The sequence below is a fragment of the Bradysia coprophila genome, unplaced genomic scaffold, assembly GCF_014529535.1.
Source record: "Bradysia coprophila strain Holo2 unplaced genomic scaffold, BU_Bcop_v1 contig_232, whole genome shotgun sequence".
In the NCBI taxonomy this organism is placed as follows: Eukaryota; Metazoa; Arthropoda; class Insecta; order Diptera; family Sciaridae; genus Bradysia; species Bradysia coprophila.
This window is the reverse complement of record NW_023503493.1, coordinates 7106414-7122810: the sequence shown is the minus strand read 5'-3', so window position 1 is coordinate 7122810 and position 16397 is coordinate 7106414. Positions and strand designations below refer to the sequence as shown.

The window sequence follows — 16397 nt, the reverse complement described above, 5'->3', positions numbered from 1 at the left end:
GCATCGGCAACAGTAAATCTTTCGATACTTCTACAATTGAAGGCGCTTGCGTGTCATATTTAAAAAGACAATAAACATGCACAAAGTCTCCCTTTGATCGAAATTGAAAACAGAAGGCTAACAACATCGATTGTTCTACTGCACAAAGTCTGACCCTCATGTTAAACTTTTGCTATCAGAGCCAGCATGACTCGTTTGCCACATTGGTAACGTTTGAGCTTCGAACGCTGGAGGTCGTGGGCTCGAGGCTAATATTGTCCTCACTGAAAATTCTTGTTTACAATTTTAATTTTGAGTTATTCGTCGGCTGATCCTGATTTTATGTATAACCAAACAATTCAACAACTTTTTCCAACTATCCATGGCCATGGTGTAGGGTGGCTTCGAACTAACTGAATTATCTGCGCAAGAATGATAAAGAGGACGTGGCATATCGTGACATTGAAGTGACAAAGTGTTTACCAAAAATATTTGGTCTTATTCGTATAGTTGAATAAGTGGGATTGAGACGGGAGATACGATACACACACAGTATGGACAATAGACAGATACGAGTACGAGATACGGGGCAATACCTCTAACAGATTTTCTCCTGTTTCAAGATTTTCTGGTTTGGTTAGAGCGCGGTTCTCACACCTGTTACGGTCCCAATTCAAACGGCTTAAATTTTTATTTCGATCACATCATCCTCTAAATTGGATACCTGTTGAAATCATACCATATTGATATAGGAATGGGATATGGAAGGTTGACTGATCTAAATTAAGGAATCAAGAAACAGTGGAATGAATACTGTATTTTCCAACGGACTATGTTATAGTATGTGCATGTGTGGTGGCCGTGGCATTGCCATTTTCTCTAGCCTATTTTCGATACATATATCAGTAGTAATACCTACATCACTAACACTATGTTCACCAATATAAATATGCAAAGTTAAGGGATGAAATGGTATTTCAATAAACGATTGGTGTACAACAGAGCCAATGGTAGCAGAAAAAACATGTTTTTATTTCAACAAAATTGGATAAAAGAAATTGTTGTGAATATAAACAGCATTGGTATGGAATACAACAAAAAAAATGAATGTTTGTGTTCCACATATCGTTCGGGGTGGAAGACTGAGAGCATCGGAAAGAATTGTCTGGTTTATGTACCGGATTAGAAAGAATATCGTAAACCTAAAAGCGTTGAATGTTTCATGAGTAAAAACTTTGCTGGTTGGTGTTCCATGTTCCATATTATACGTGGAAAATAAAAATAAAAATTCCAATAAAATCACATTTGGCATAACGTGAGATTACATTGCGAATTGATTTAGCACTCGGTTTCGATTCGATATCCGAATTGTAATCGGATTTTAGTTGGGATATTTTGTATCGTATTATGATTAGGATTTGAAGGTGTGAGTGTATTTATCGCAAAATACTTCCGAGTATGGAAATTCGGTGCAATTAGTTCATTTATTATTGCATGCACTTTAGGACTTATATAATAGATTTAGAATGATCTCTTTTCTCTTTATGTCACCTCGTTGTGGAAACAAGATCAATTCAATTGATTTGCTCGGTTTAAGCATTTGTTAAAATATTTGTTTTCGTGGATTCGTGGTCATTGTAATTCCAGAACATTTCTTTCCTTAAAATTTCAAAAACAGCAGAATTTACAATAAATCTACTACTTTCATTGTTGGAAGTGTACTCTAGTGTTTGATCCAACATCTTTTACTTCACTTGCATTAGCATACAATTTGCTACATAAAAGAACTGCAGCCAGAGCTTATCGTTCCATTCTGTCGTTGTTGTGGCTTTAGAGGGGGTTGGCTTTTTGATCTCTTCTAAATCCAATATATTTTTGAGAGACTGTATCAAAAGCTAGACCAAAAGGCATCTATGTATTAGTACTTGAATCTGCGATAGTTTCTTTCAATTTCAGTTCTTATCCTATGCTATAGGGATTGTGAACTGTAAGATAAAATATTCAACTACGATCACTTGAATTGTATGCGTTCGTCGGTCTGATTCGGCTTCATTTATAGCCTTTTTCCTCCCTCACTTCGGACATGTATGGTTGGTACGTGAGATACAGTCAAATTCAGGTCTTCAGGCCACGCAAAACTGGTTCAATGGACTTGTAGACAGCCCGACAATAAATTGAACCTTGAGTTGAACTGTTTAGAGACTGTAAGTTTGAATGCGTCCACTACAAGGAGCGGATACACTTTGTAAATTCTTTGAAGAAAAAAAAAATAGTGCACTGTTGAGGGTCCAGTGGGTTAACTAGCTGTTCATACGAGCGGGAGCTTTAGAGTTAGAAACGACTTCTGATAAAAACATCAACGAAGGCAGTTGCAAAATTTTCAGATTTTTTACAGATAAGATCTATTGTAGTCATTGCCATATTCTGTTTGTTGAATGTCGGAACGTATTTTACTTTGTGTAGGTGTTACTGTCGTTCCTTTTAGGAAAATCTTCAAACGTATGCATAACTAAAGCCAAAAGCAAAACTTTAACGTCAATTTTCAGCGGAAATAAAGTAAAAATGTTCTTTGACAAATAAAAATCCCTTTTACAGTTAACAAGAACCACACTGTTCGTTCAAAAAGACTTTCTTTATTTATTAAAAAAAAATTCTTTGCTCAAACAAAACGAAAACTCTGTACATTTTCCATAAATTTTTAATCCTAAGGCAAAAATAAATGAGCCGAAAAATGCAACATTGGTCTCTATCCCATGGATAATAGTAAAAATGTAAGATTCCATTTTCTTCAAAAAATAAAAATTCAGTGGGAAAACTTTATCAGATAGCTGTGGTTACAATGGTTCAAAGGAAAATACGATTTCCGCATTAGCACATTGTAAAATGAAATGAAGTCCGTTGGTTATCGATGCATAAAATATTATACATTAAGACAATTCATCCACTGGAACGGATAGTGGTGTATACCGTCTCTATTCTTAGACGACGTTTTATCAGTAAATCCAATTCAATGCTAGAATAAATTCCATTTTAATTATAATTCCGTTTTAAAAATTCTTCGTTCACATTTTGCTATTATAGAAATCGTCTTGAATCGAATGCAGAACATTGGAATGCTTTGCTGTTATCGTTGAGGGAATTGACCGAATGGGTGATTCGCAAAGATACAGAGTTATCAACATTGGGACATAGTCCGGTTCGAGGTGATGCGGCAAGTTTGCAAAAACAATTGGTAAGTGTAAGAGTTTTATAATTCTATTTTCGATTGAAGAGATCTGTTACTATTTTCTGCCGCGAGCGTGGGTGTAGCAGGTTTAACCGGATAAAGTGTTGATTGAAGCAGTTCATGCTGAAAATTCACTGCCTCTGACTGTATTTTTATCAGGAACAATTCCGAGAATTTGTAATAATTTTCTAGTTTTTAAGAATTTCAAGAATTCAAATTCTTAAATTTTAGAATTTCAAGCATTTCAAGTTTCAAGATAATCTTGAAAAATTTAGAGAATTTCGTTAATTTTCAGTAGTTGCGAGACTCTTCAAGATATTCGAGAATTTTCAAGAATCAATTTCACTAAAATGGACTCTGTTTCATTTTCATCAGCCAAAATTACAAAATAAAGTTGTGCAAACCATAAACGTTGCACAGTAGATGTAGGAACAAATTAGCTCGTATTCAGAACCAATGCTAGTTGTCAATGCTTTCATAAACTGTACAATCGAAACCCAGACCCCACGCTATTTGGTATTCACCGAGTAAATTTACTTTTTATAATAAAATTTTATTGAAAATTCGTTTTTATATATTAATGCCATACACCACGACCATTCGGAAAACCAACCATTTTTTTCCAGACAAAAAAAATGTGTACATAAAACCGCATGTGAAAATGAGCCATTGGCAACATTTTTAGACCAAATTAAATTGAACATAAAGAAATTTATGGGCCGACAATCGATTTTCAATTCATTTTGTGACAATTTTTTTTCCCTTCTTCCATTTTATATTTTTTATTGAATTGTGTGTACGTCGTGCTGGTGCTTATACATGTATAATATTGCGATAGTTCAGGGTATGTACATGATTTGAAACAACAATTCTGAAATTATTGTCTGTGAGACAATTTTGTCGGTCATTTATTATACCAGTGTTAGCCATTCAATATAGTAACATCAACATCTAACATCATACTCTTTAACGCTGTTCGTTAAGATAATCAATAAGTTTTAACGATAATGGCAGTTTTGTCATTGCCGATTTACCTGGTTCAAAAAGTCACAAGAAGAGCTTTGCGAGCAATACGATACCTTACCTTAACAATAAGACAACGTAATATTACACTCAAGTACAACCATGAAAGTGAAGCAATTTGGTACACAGCTGTTTTTCAGCTGGTCCACTGATACAAACACATTGCCTTATACATCTTTATGAATGAAATTGTACACGCGTGCTTGTCGTAGTGTTAAAAGAGCGAAAAAAGAGAGAAAAAAGAAAATTAAACAATTGGTTTCGATACGTCAAAATTTGGTAATTGGTATGGTAATTGAACTGAGTTCGATGACTCTTTTTGACATTCTGTTAAAACAAGTACATAGCAATGTGTGTCAGTGCTATCAGTGGAACAGCTGTGAAGCAAATTACATCATTTTTATAATTTTCCTTGACATACACCATGTTATTCGTGAAAAGCATTCGATCTGTGCGCATACAAACTGTACATAGAACGTTAACACCACTAAATCAAGTGGTAACGTCGTGTTCTTGAAGATTAGCGGGTGGAACCCAGTTTTTGTCAATTGATTTTTTTTCTAGTTAGCGAGCGTATTACGCTCAGCTTAAGAGTGATATCGCCAAAACTTGAACCAATTTCAAAACAACGGCTCAGCGATTCGGGCAAGCTATAGCTCGTTTGAATCGTCATTCAATTCTGAGAAATAGGGATCTTTTACTTTTTCTGTTAGTTTCCCATTTTCGGAGTGAACACGTGAAAGTAATAGCATGTCAATGGGTCGTGAAAACAGTTTTTCGGTGATAGCTCGAGATAGAAATCTTTCTAAAATGTGAAATGTTGTAGGAATATAGGCCTCTAGCAGACCTTCAAAACGAGTATAATCATCGGTAAGGACAGCTACCCGTTCTGGACTTATGACTCAAAATATGGTGAATGTTTGGACAGTGCTGCTGGCTTGCAACAGAACTTTTCCGCGGAACTGACTATAGGGTGTTGCAGCTGGACTTACCCTCTTTCGTTCCACGTATAATACACCCCAGAAAAATTGTGTTGCAAGCCACAAAGTTAGTCGAAGTAAAATGTCGCTCCAATAGACCCATATTTTTCAGTGTTTTCAACTTGTTTTTGGTGTTCAAACAGGCTGGAGCGATAGGAATGAAATAAACTAAATCAAAATTACATGTTCAGCTCGAAATTGTGCTGAACCGTGCGATCATTGTCCTTGAAAATGTTGCTTTCCTCCTACTTCGTAGTAGGTGGAAAACATCATTTATTTGACTTCATAAAAATATCAGGAACTCAATTGCTTTCACCGAATATGGGCTTTTTGTAAAGCAGAGATGCGCATCGTTCATTTACAGTCAATAAATGGTCACCCAAGATTTAATTTGTACTTCACAAGAGGTCACGACCGTTCCCAGCTATAGAAAATGTGTCAAAAATCCAGTTTTTTTCACAAAAACAATTGTTTTAAGAATACATAGCTTAAGACCTTAACTAAAAGCAGTTAAAATCTCCACAGAAAAAATATTTTTGTAAAAAAACTCGATTTTTCATACATTTTCCATAGCTGGGAACGGTCGTGACCTCTTGTGAAGTACAAATTACATCTTGGGTGACCATTTATTGACTGCAAATGAACGATGCGCATCTCTGCTTTACAAAAAGCCCATATTCGGTGAAAGCAATTGAGTTCCTGATATTTTTATGAAGTCAAATAAATGATGTTTTCCACCTACTACGAAGTAAGAAGAAAGCAACATTTTCAAGGACAATGATCGCACGGTTCAGCACAATTTCGAGCTGAACATGTAATTTTGATTTAGTTTATTTCATTCCTATCGCTCCAGCCTGTTTGAACACCAAAAACAAGTTGAAAACACTGAAAAATATGGGTCTATTGGAGCGACATTTTACTTCGACTAACTTTGTGGCTTGCAACACAATTTTTCTGGGGTGTATTATACGTGGAACGAAAGAGGGTAAGTCCAGCTGCAACACCCTATAGTCAGTTCCGCGGAAAAGTTCTGTTGCAAGCCAGCAGCACTGTCCAAACATTCACCATATTTTGGGTCATAAGTCCAGAACGGGTGGCTGTCCTTACCGATGATTATACTCGTTTTGAAGGTCTGCTAGAGGCCTATATTCCTACAACATTTCACATTTTAGAAAGATTTCTATCTCGAGCTATCACCGAAAAACTGTTTTCACGACCCATTGACATGCTATTACTTTCACGTGTTCACTCCGAAAATGGGAAACTAACAGAAAAAGTAAAAGATCCCTATTTCTCAGAATTGAAAGACGATTCAAACGAGCTATAGCTTGCCCGGATCGCCGAACCATGGTATTCATTTTCACCAAAATTGGTTCAAGTTTTGGCGATATCACTCTTAATGTGACTACTTGTCTCTCAGAAAATTTCGATGTTCTAATGATCTCTGTAGAGTGGACAGCAGTGCCCATATTCTATAAAATATTTTCACGAATTTTCTCAAATTTTCGTGAATTTTCGCAAAAAGTTTATTGTGAAAATTTGAGAAAATTCGTGAAAAGATTTTCGCGAATATAGGCACTGGCGAAAAGAGTGACTCAGACTTTACCTCTTGATTAGGTACGTTTCATACCGACTTCTGTCAGCTTCCACGACTTCGTCTTACCCTTTCAACCCTTCATTTTCACTCAAGTCCAGGCGCTCCGATGTGTAATGCAAGGAAAAATAATGTGAAAATCCCACCTCACATCCGTCCTTTGTGAATTTGTTCGTCTAGATTTTTTTTTGATAAAGTTTATAAACCAAATGCTTGTGCAAAATCAGCAACAGCTGAACTTCATGAGCTGATCGATCAAGAAACACACTCTCCTTGTATAATATACGTGCGCACATAGATGACCTTAACGTGTTTATGCACTGTATGTAGCTTGCCTTTGAATTGTTTTCGATACAAAGCTATTGTTTTTGTCGACCAGCTGGAGATGTTCAGCTGTTGCTGATTCTGCATAAGCCTGTGGTTTACAAATTGTACTATCCATTGTACAGTGGTGATTAGAATTCAAGATACAAAGCTTCGAAAAACTATGCCAGATCTTTTTCCATTTGGATTTAATTTTTCAGATTGTACTTTGTCAGTAAGTACACTTCAGCGATTTTCGTTCTACGTTTATTTTCATAATAACTCCCTTTATGAGTCGTAAATTGTGATGCATAACTCACACATCTACATGGCCCGATAAAATTCAATGAGACAGCTTGTAATTTAATATTTTCATCTTTATGCGACGTCAGAATTTCCCATTTACCATTCGAAATGTGCTGCTAAAAGTTCCGTTCTTATTATCGCTACATTTTAAGGAGAGAAGAAAAAAACATTTTATTTAAATTCGTCTTTACTGCCCTTCGTGATTTCACAAACGGTATACAATTTCCTCGGCAAATGTAACAACTTCATTTTCCAGAATACAAAACAATTTTTTTCCTTCAAATTTAATTTTCATTTTTTAGTGCAAAAATGTTTTGTGTAAATTGTTAACCAAGATAAATGTTGAATGTGCTGCATATCAAGATGATGATGAATATGATATGCCTTAACGAATGCAATACTGCTATCCGACTATGATGGAATTTCATTTCTTTACATCAGAGTTATTACTTCACAGAATATGCAGTAATTTTTGTGTCATTTTATTTTTCAAATTCAAAAATATCATATTACATTGTAGTGCCCCTTACTATATTAAGTAAGAGAGAAGTAAGTTCTCTCTCTTTAGTATAAGAACCATGAATATGTTACTTAAATGAATAAAGAATCATTCCATATTATATCGTCAAGCAGTGCGTTTCACTTAATACAACACTCCCGTTAAGACTATATATACCAATTATATATATACATGGCGACAGTGACAGTGATATAAAAAAAAAAAAAAACGATAAGTGGTCGGGTTAGTGAAACCGTTGTACTGCAAAGTAAATAATTATTAATAAAGTGAATCATTAAATGAATAAATTATGGGCACATCTGACTCAAAGCCGCAAACCGCCACAACGGATGGTACTAACAGTAATACTGATGTTAATAGTGTCAATATAATTCAAGAATTTTCCGAACACAAAACCAGCACTGGCATTTGTTTATTAATAATAGTGGTACTATTGGCAATTCACTTTATCTATAAATTTTACACGTTACATAAAAAGTGTATCGTAAAGCGTGAGAGACAAGTACGCCAAATTTGAATATTGAATATAAAAACAGAAAAATAAACCACGAACAATATTTGACGGGATTTGAAAAATAAATGAACAAATAACATTACTGGAATTGATGGACATCCAAGAGCACAGGCACGAAAATTCGTACAAATTTGGTCCGTGGGGTCCGTGGAAAACAGGAGAACATTGCTAAGTCAACAGCGAAGGCACAGAAAATCATAGATCGCACAGGCGCGTAAGGTCGTACAAAATTTGGCCCTGGGTAAACAGATACACATAGCAACAGGTATGAGTTATGGAAATTAAAATTTGATTTTTTTTTATAAGAAAATGTTTTAAATTTTGAAGTTTTTATATGTAACGACACGCGATTGAAAATTATATTTTATGCTTACGTTTTAAAATCGATGTTATATGAGAACGATTGTTTATTTTGCGACAGGATGTTGAAATATTAAATACGACGAAAAGTTGTTCTAATTAAAAAGAAAGAAAAAATATTTTTTTCTGATGTCAGCGAATTTAACACGCGCAGTTTTGAAATTCTTTACACGCGCAGTTTTGGAATTATTTTTTTTCGCTTACAATCGGTATTTGGTATTATTTTATGAAGGAAATACGATACTAAGTTTGGGACAGGATGTATAAATTTTGAAAATAATTGCAACATTGTGATTGATAAAGCAAACAAAGCGTATTTAATGGTACGAAATGGAAACGTTTGAATCAAAGCCTTTATTTGATTTAACGGAATTTTTAATTGTTTATTTTTCAATTTTATTTTTCTTGATGGTCTTGTCATTGGTTTTAATTTGGTTTTATTGTCAAGCCCGAACGAATAGATTCATTTGATGTGTTTATATTGTTGGAAATCTGGTGAAGTTGATACGAATAAGTATTTTTTATTTGGCAAAGTATGACTACATGGACACAATTAAGTACTAAATTAGACGAACACAGAATAGAATTTGAAAGAATTTATAAATGCCTGAGTGTTTCAATTAAAAGGAAAATTCAACGTGAAACTTTCGATAAACATTTACAAGACATTATTGAAGTATATAACGCTGCGACAAAGTTGATAAGAACGCACGATCTGCAAGAAGACCATTTGACTTATTGTACGGAATTTCACACAAAAATTAGAGATCGTCTTCTCAAATTGTTTGGAACTTTGAAAGTACACATTGTAGTACCCCCCGGAGTAAAAGAAATTGACCCAAAAGTACTTGATAAAGGTGATTCAGACTCAGATTCAGAAATGGTACAATCAGCTGAAGAGTTTCTTGCCTTGGCAGGAAAAACTATCTCTAGGAATTATGCAGGTGACCCATTAGCCCTTACAGCTTTCATAAACTCTATCAAACTTCTCGAGAAGATGGCAGGTACGACGCACGTTACCCTTTTGATAACATATTTAATGACTAAATTGGAAGATAAGGCTATGGAATCAGTCCCTGAAGATCCACAAACTATTCAAGAAATAATTGATGGACTTAAAGTAGGCATTAAACCTGAGACGTCTAAAGTAGTAAAGAGTAGGTTACAGGCTTTGAAGTTTGACAGATTCAAGGTTCAAGACTTTGCCCTTGAAGCGACGAAATTGAGTGAAGCACTCCAAAGAGCTTTAGTGTTGGAAGGTGTTGGTAAGGTCAAAGCACGAGAAATGTGTGTAGATGAAACTATTGACATGTGTCGGGCGAATGCTCGAAGTGATCTGATTAAAGCCGTATTATCAGCGTCTCAATACAATGATCCTGATGAAGTAGTTGCTAAACTGATTTTAGAATCGTCTACCGAAAAGCAGGAAAAGCAAGTGTTAGCATACAAGGCACAGTTTAGAGGTAAACGGGGAAAAGGTAGAGGCCGTGGTGGTTACGGTAATTACGGTAATAATTATGGAAACTATAATAAATGGAATGGTGGAAATAATAATTACCATCAAAACGGCAATGGTCGAGGTAATAATGGTAGAGGAAGATCCTGGAATCGTGGCCGTGGTCGTGGTCGCGGAAGTTATCAGAATTATCAAAATTATCCGAATCACTCAGTTAGAATAGTCGAGGCTTTGGGAAACGAGGAAGCCCCTCAGCGATACCAGCAGCTGGGGGAAACAACAGCAATGATGCCGTATCAGTCTCAATAGTCCAAAGGAAGGTTCTATCTATGAACCCAAACTACTCAGATTTTATAGTTTTGAGTAGTTCGATTTCAAATAAACAATGCACATTCCTAATTGACACGCAGGCGGACATAACTCTCTTAAAAATTTGCGCAGTCCGCCCAAGAGCGCTATTAGATGTAGAAAATTTGATTGACATAACAGGAATAACGGAAGATCCCATAACGACTTTGGGTTGTACGAATGCGACGTTGGGTAATGACGATTTTAGAGTAAATTTTCCAGTACATGTAGTACCAAATGAATTCAATATTCCGTCAGATGGGATCCTAGGTAAAGACTTCATGAAACATTTTAGATGCAATATAAATTACGGAGATATGACGTTTAGATTTACATTAAACGAACAAATGATTACGGTACCAATAAGGGAAGGTCCCGAAGTAAATACGATAGTTTTACCCGCGAGAAGTGAGGTAATTAGACAATTCAATTTGAAAAAAGAAGTGTTAGAACCCCAGTGGGTCGATTCTTGGGAAATTAGTGCAGGAGTCTTCACAGCTCGCACAATAATTAGCTCAGCTCAGCCGTTGATCCGAATTCTCAATACTACGGATAAAGTACAAATAATGAAAAATGACCGTCTACCAATTCAGAAGTTGTCAGATTATAAGGTTTACACAACGAAAAAGGAAATCTCTTCTAAAGAAAGGACAGAAACTTTACTGAAAATTTTAGAAAACAAAGTTCCTAGTTACGCTAAAGAACAGCTTTTCCCGTTGATAGAAGAATATGCGGACGTTTTCGCATTAGAAACTGACAAGATGACCACAAACAATTTTTATGAGCAAAAATTAAGGTTAAAAGATGACACACCGGTTTATATAAAAAATTACCGTACACCGCACAGCCAGATTAATGAAATAGAAGCTCAGGTGAATGAATTTTTAAAAAATGACTTAATAGAACCAAGCGCATCCGAGTATAATAGCCCTTTGATTTTAGTCCCGAAACCCCCTTTGAATGGTCGTGAACGATGGAGACTATGTCTGGATTATCGCCAAGTTAATAAAAAATTAGTGGCAGACAAGTTTCCACTGCCTAGAATGGATCAGATATTAGATAGTTTGGGAAACGCAAAATGTTTTTCGGTCATTGATTTGTTCCAGGGATTCCACCAGGTGCCATTAGAAAAGAATTCCAGAGACATAACGTCTTTTAGTACTAGTACTGGGTCATACAGATGGAAAGTTTTGCCTTTCGGGTTAAACGTTTCACCGAATTCATTTACTCGCATGATGACAATTGCCTTTTCAGGTATCCCCCCAGAACAGGCATTTCTCTATATTGATGATGTAGTCGTGATAGGGAAAAGCGAGAAGCATCATTTACAAAATCTCAAAGCAGTATTTCAAGTGTTGCGAGACAGAAATTTGAAAATACATCCTCATAAATGCAAGTTTTTCGAGCCCGAAGTAACCTTTTTAGGACATTTGTGTACTCCTGATGGCATATTGCCAGACCCTAGGAAACACGAGAAAGTTAAAAATTATCCAGTTCCCACAGACAAAAACGCTGCACACAGATTTGTATCATTCGCAAATTATTATCGACGTTTCATCCCACATTTTGCGACTATAGCAAAACCATTGAACAATTTGACTAAAAAAGACGTGACCTTTGAATGGACTGAACAATGCCAAGAAAGTTTCGATACATTAAAGGAAATTTTGACAAAACCACCAGTTTTAGCTTACCCAGACTTTTCTAAGACTTTCATAGTCACAGTCGACGCCTCAATAACAGGTTGTGGGGCTGTACTGAGTCAGCTACATGACGACAATGATCTACCAATTTATTATGCATCAAAGTCATGGTCTAAAGCAGACGCAGTGAAGTCGACTCCAATTCAAGAATGTTTGGCCATTCACTTTGCCTTGACCAAATTTAGACCTTATGTGTACGGAGTACCGTTCCGAGTCCGTACAGATCATAAATCACTTATTTATCTATTTACGCACAAGACTTTGTCTCCTAAACTTATTCGTATTAGGCTGGACCTCGAAGGCTACGATTTCACAATAGAACACATTAGTGGAGCTAAGAATGTAGTGGCCGACGCCCTATCGCGATTAAATATTAAAGATTTACTAGATTTATATGGAAAAACAAAGACAGTATATGTTATGACAAGATCCAAAACAAGAAATTTGAAAAAGGAAAATGAAATGACGACCAATGAAAATTTAAATAAAACACAAGAAATAAGTTACGTACCGGTAATTGAACAATTAAATGCGCATATAAATAAAAAGATACCTCGAATAATGTGTACGCGTACAGAAGGAAGTAAAGACGAGGTAATAGAGCTCAATATATACGAAAATTATAAGAAACTGATCAGTATGAAAGTTCCGGTAGAAATACGCAATGATTTATCAATTCTCGAGAAAGTAATTAATAGTTTACAAGAAATTGCGATAAAGAAAAATTTTAACGAAATTCAGTGGTCGCTAAACGATATTATGTTCAAATTTGTATCAATTAACGTTTTTAAAGAAATTTGCAAAAATAAATTGAATAAACTACGAATAGTGTTAATTAAAAGCCCGATTTTGATCAATGATAAGACAAAACAAAATGAACTCTTAATGTACTTTCATGACAATCCGATTTTTGGAGGACATGTAGGTCACAAGAAACTCTACGCAAACTTAAGGAGTTATTATGCCTGGAAAGGCATGAGGCGAGATGTTGCCTCTTTTGTCAAAAGTTGTACGAAGTGCAAACTAACGAAAGTCAGTGTGAAGAACAAAGAAGCCCTCGTATTAACAAATACTCCCCAGGCCCCCTTTGATGTAGTAGTGATAGATACCATAGGCCCATTGCCTACTTCCCTTAATGGAAATCGCTATGCGATTACGTTAATTTGCGATTTAAGCAAATACTTGGTAATCATTCCTATTCCGGACAAACAGGCTCTTACGGTAGCCAGAGCTATTTTCAATAATTTCGTGTTAATCTTCGGCCTGATGAAACAGGTCATCACCGATCTGGGAACGGAATATGTGAATTCAGTGTTAGAAAGACTATGGGTCCTTTTCCATGTGACCCACAGCAAATCCACTGCTTATCACCATCAGACAGTGGGTACAGCAGAGAGGAGTCACAGAACGTTTAACGAGTATGTCAGAACTTACATTTCCGGTCAGCTCGATAACTGGGAAGAATATTCAAAATATTTCTCGTTCTGTTATAATATCTCCCATCACGCGTCTTATGATTTCAAATACTCCCCCTATGAATTGATATTTTGTAAGAGCCCAGTGCTCCCATTCGATTGGATGGATGGTCGAATTGACCCAATCTATAATATCGATGACTTTAGCAGGGAAGCGAAGTGCAGACTACAAAGAGCACACGTAGACGCCAGAAATCTTATTGACAAGATGAAACTAAGGAACAAAATGAACTATGACCGTTCTGCCAAACCGATAGAATTAGAGTTAAATAATAAAGTAAAGTTGTTTAAGGAGCCATATGATAAACATTCGGAACGCTACGACGGTCCATTCATAGTTAAGGATATCCAAGGATCAAATGTTACGATCACAGATGGCGACAAGTTTTTGAAAACTGTGCATAAAGATAGAGTCCGAAAATATGAATGAATCGTCACAAAAATAAAAGAATGATTTTAATATTTTTATGATTTTATTGTGAAGTTTTATTTTTAAATTAAGGTTAAAGATTAAGGGTTAATTTACAATTTAATCTTTATTTCAATCTGCAATTCAGTTTGAAATTATGTTATCATAAATTTCTTTAAAAAAAAAAGGGACGGTGAGAGTCGCAATCTCACAAAGTGAAATCAAATCCCAAAAATTAATAAATTATAAGCAATGGTTAGTTTTAAGACTAAGAAAAGTTTAACTTTCAAAAGGAAATAAATAATGTACGAAATAAATAATAATACGATTGGCATACACCAATCTAGCCGAAGAGGGATGGTGTAGTGCCCCTTACTATATTAAGTAAGAGAGAAGTAAGTTCTCTCTCTTTAGTATAAGAACCATGAATATGTTACTTAAGTGAATAAAGAATCATTCCATATTATATCGTCAAGCAGTGCGTTTCACTTAATACAACACTCCCGTTAAGACTATATATACCAATTATATATATACAACATGCTGCTGGAGTCCGTCAACGACATGCAAATCAAGAATTGCTTGTTACGTAATATGAAAAAATATGAACCAATCTAGGAGTGTATACTCAGAGATATTTTTAAATTGGAATTTTGTGCACTGTTGACTATTTAAAAAAAAAACTCCGCTTGTTACCAAACAAATACCTTCAATCAGATGTCATATTGTAACCAGAAACTGCAAATTTCCTTTTTTCAAACAGTTCGTCGTTCACATTTTTTTTAACCATCTAAAAATATTTATAATTGACTCAGATTTATCAAAGAAATTATTTAACAGGGGAAAGGGAATGGATTTGTAGTTTACGTTAATCAGTTGCTATAACAACCACGGTCTCTCATTTTAAACTAAACTCAATTAAAGTTTGTAATTGGTTAGCATTCCACAGTTTTGATTGTTCCACATCGTCCCACATGTTGTCTACAAAAGAAGCGTAAAGAGTGTCGTTTCACTCACACGTACGTGTGCAATTGAAGAAACGTGAAGACAAACGCTACTTCTATATGGTGGATTACGTGTGGAACAAATAAAATGAAAAGAAACAAACGAAACCCACCAAAATTACATTCTTATGATAAGGTCAGTTTATTATTATTTTTTTACATTTTTTGGTCATATAATAGCTCCGAACTTTATGTACTGCGACAATACAGCCTAAAGTAAATACAATTTAATGAAAATGGAACGAAACTATTAATTTGGATCCAATAAACCATTTTAAACACTTGCGTGGTACATTTGCATAATAAATGATAACGAAACAACAAACCACCACAAAATGATTCTGTTTCTTATGTTGAACATTTTTCCACCAGACACCTATATCTGATTTGCCCCAATTGGTAACGTGCGAGCTTCGAACGCTGGTGGTCGTGGGTTCGAGGCTCATTAGTGCCACTCGAAATTTTTATTTCAAAATCACATTTTAATGCATATGTACAACTTATAATCAACAATCATCGGGTGACTGGTTGGCTCAGTGACAACATCGGCCAAGATATAATCTGTTGACTAGGGGCAAACAAAACGTAGCGTAAAATGCATTGAAAAAATGCGGTCACCTTTTTGCTAGTGTTCGAATTCTGGTCAGGGGCAGACAATTTTTATTTTTTCATTTTCCGAGTTTTTATGTACAGCCAGCTCAGAATAGTTAGAAATATTCATGCGACTCTCTGTTTTTCTTAGTTCCACATCCACACGTTCCACACATTTCATATATGTTAGTATTATTCGGGATATGCTCGGATTTGCCGCTTATACGCGCACACGTTGAGTGAGACAACTAGCGTAATGTGCACATAGTGTGTGTGTGCAATATATTGATAGAAGTGTGGAACTGTTGGAACTTAAAAAAACAACGAAACACATGCATTTCTTGCTATCTAATCTGCGATTTCTGTATAACCAAAGTTTCAACAAGTGACTTAATGACGTATGCGCCAAAGTTTCGTTTCACAACCAGAACTAGCTATAAATGTTTTCTTCTTCTTCTTCTTCATAGGTTTCATTATTCACACCGGTTTCAATACATTCAACACACATTACCTTTTTAGAAACGACTAGTGATGATAGAAATAAGCGATGAGATCAGGCTAGTTATATTGTAAACAACACGTTAACACTAATGAAGTAAAAGATTC

General features: G+C 35.4%; 1 protein-coding gene across 6 annotated transcripts in view; it reads left to right on the top strand.

Moving 5' to 3' along the window:
* The window catches only part of LOC119076005 (dystrophin, isoforms A/C/F/G/H), a 339975-nt gene that overhangs the window by 269358 nt on the left and 54220 nt on the right, over positions 1–16397 (top strand). For all 6 annotated transcript variants that reach the window (XM_037182582.1, XM_037182583.1, XM_037182580.1 and 3 more), the window contains one exon: positions 3061–3211. In XM_037182582.1, coding sequence (XP_037038477.1) covers positions 3061–3211 — 151 coding nt within the window. The remainder of the gene's footprint in view (positions 1–3060; positions 3212–16397) is intronic.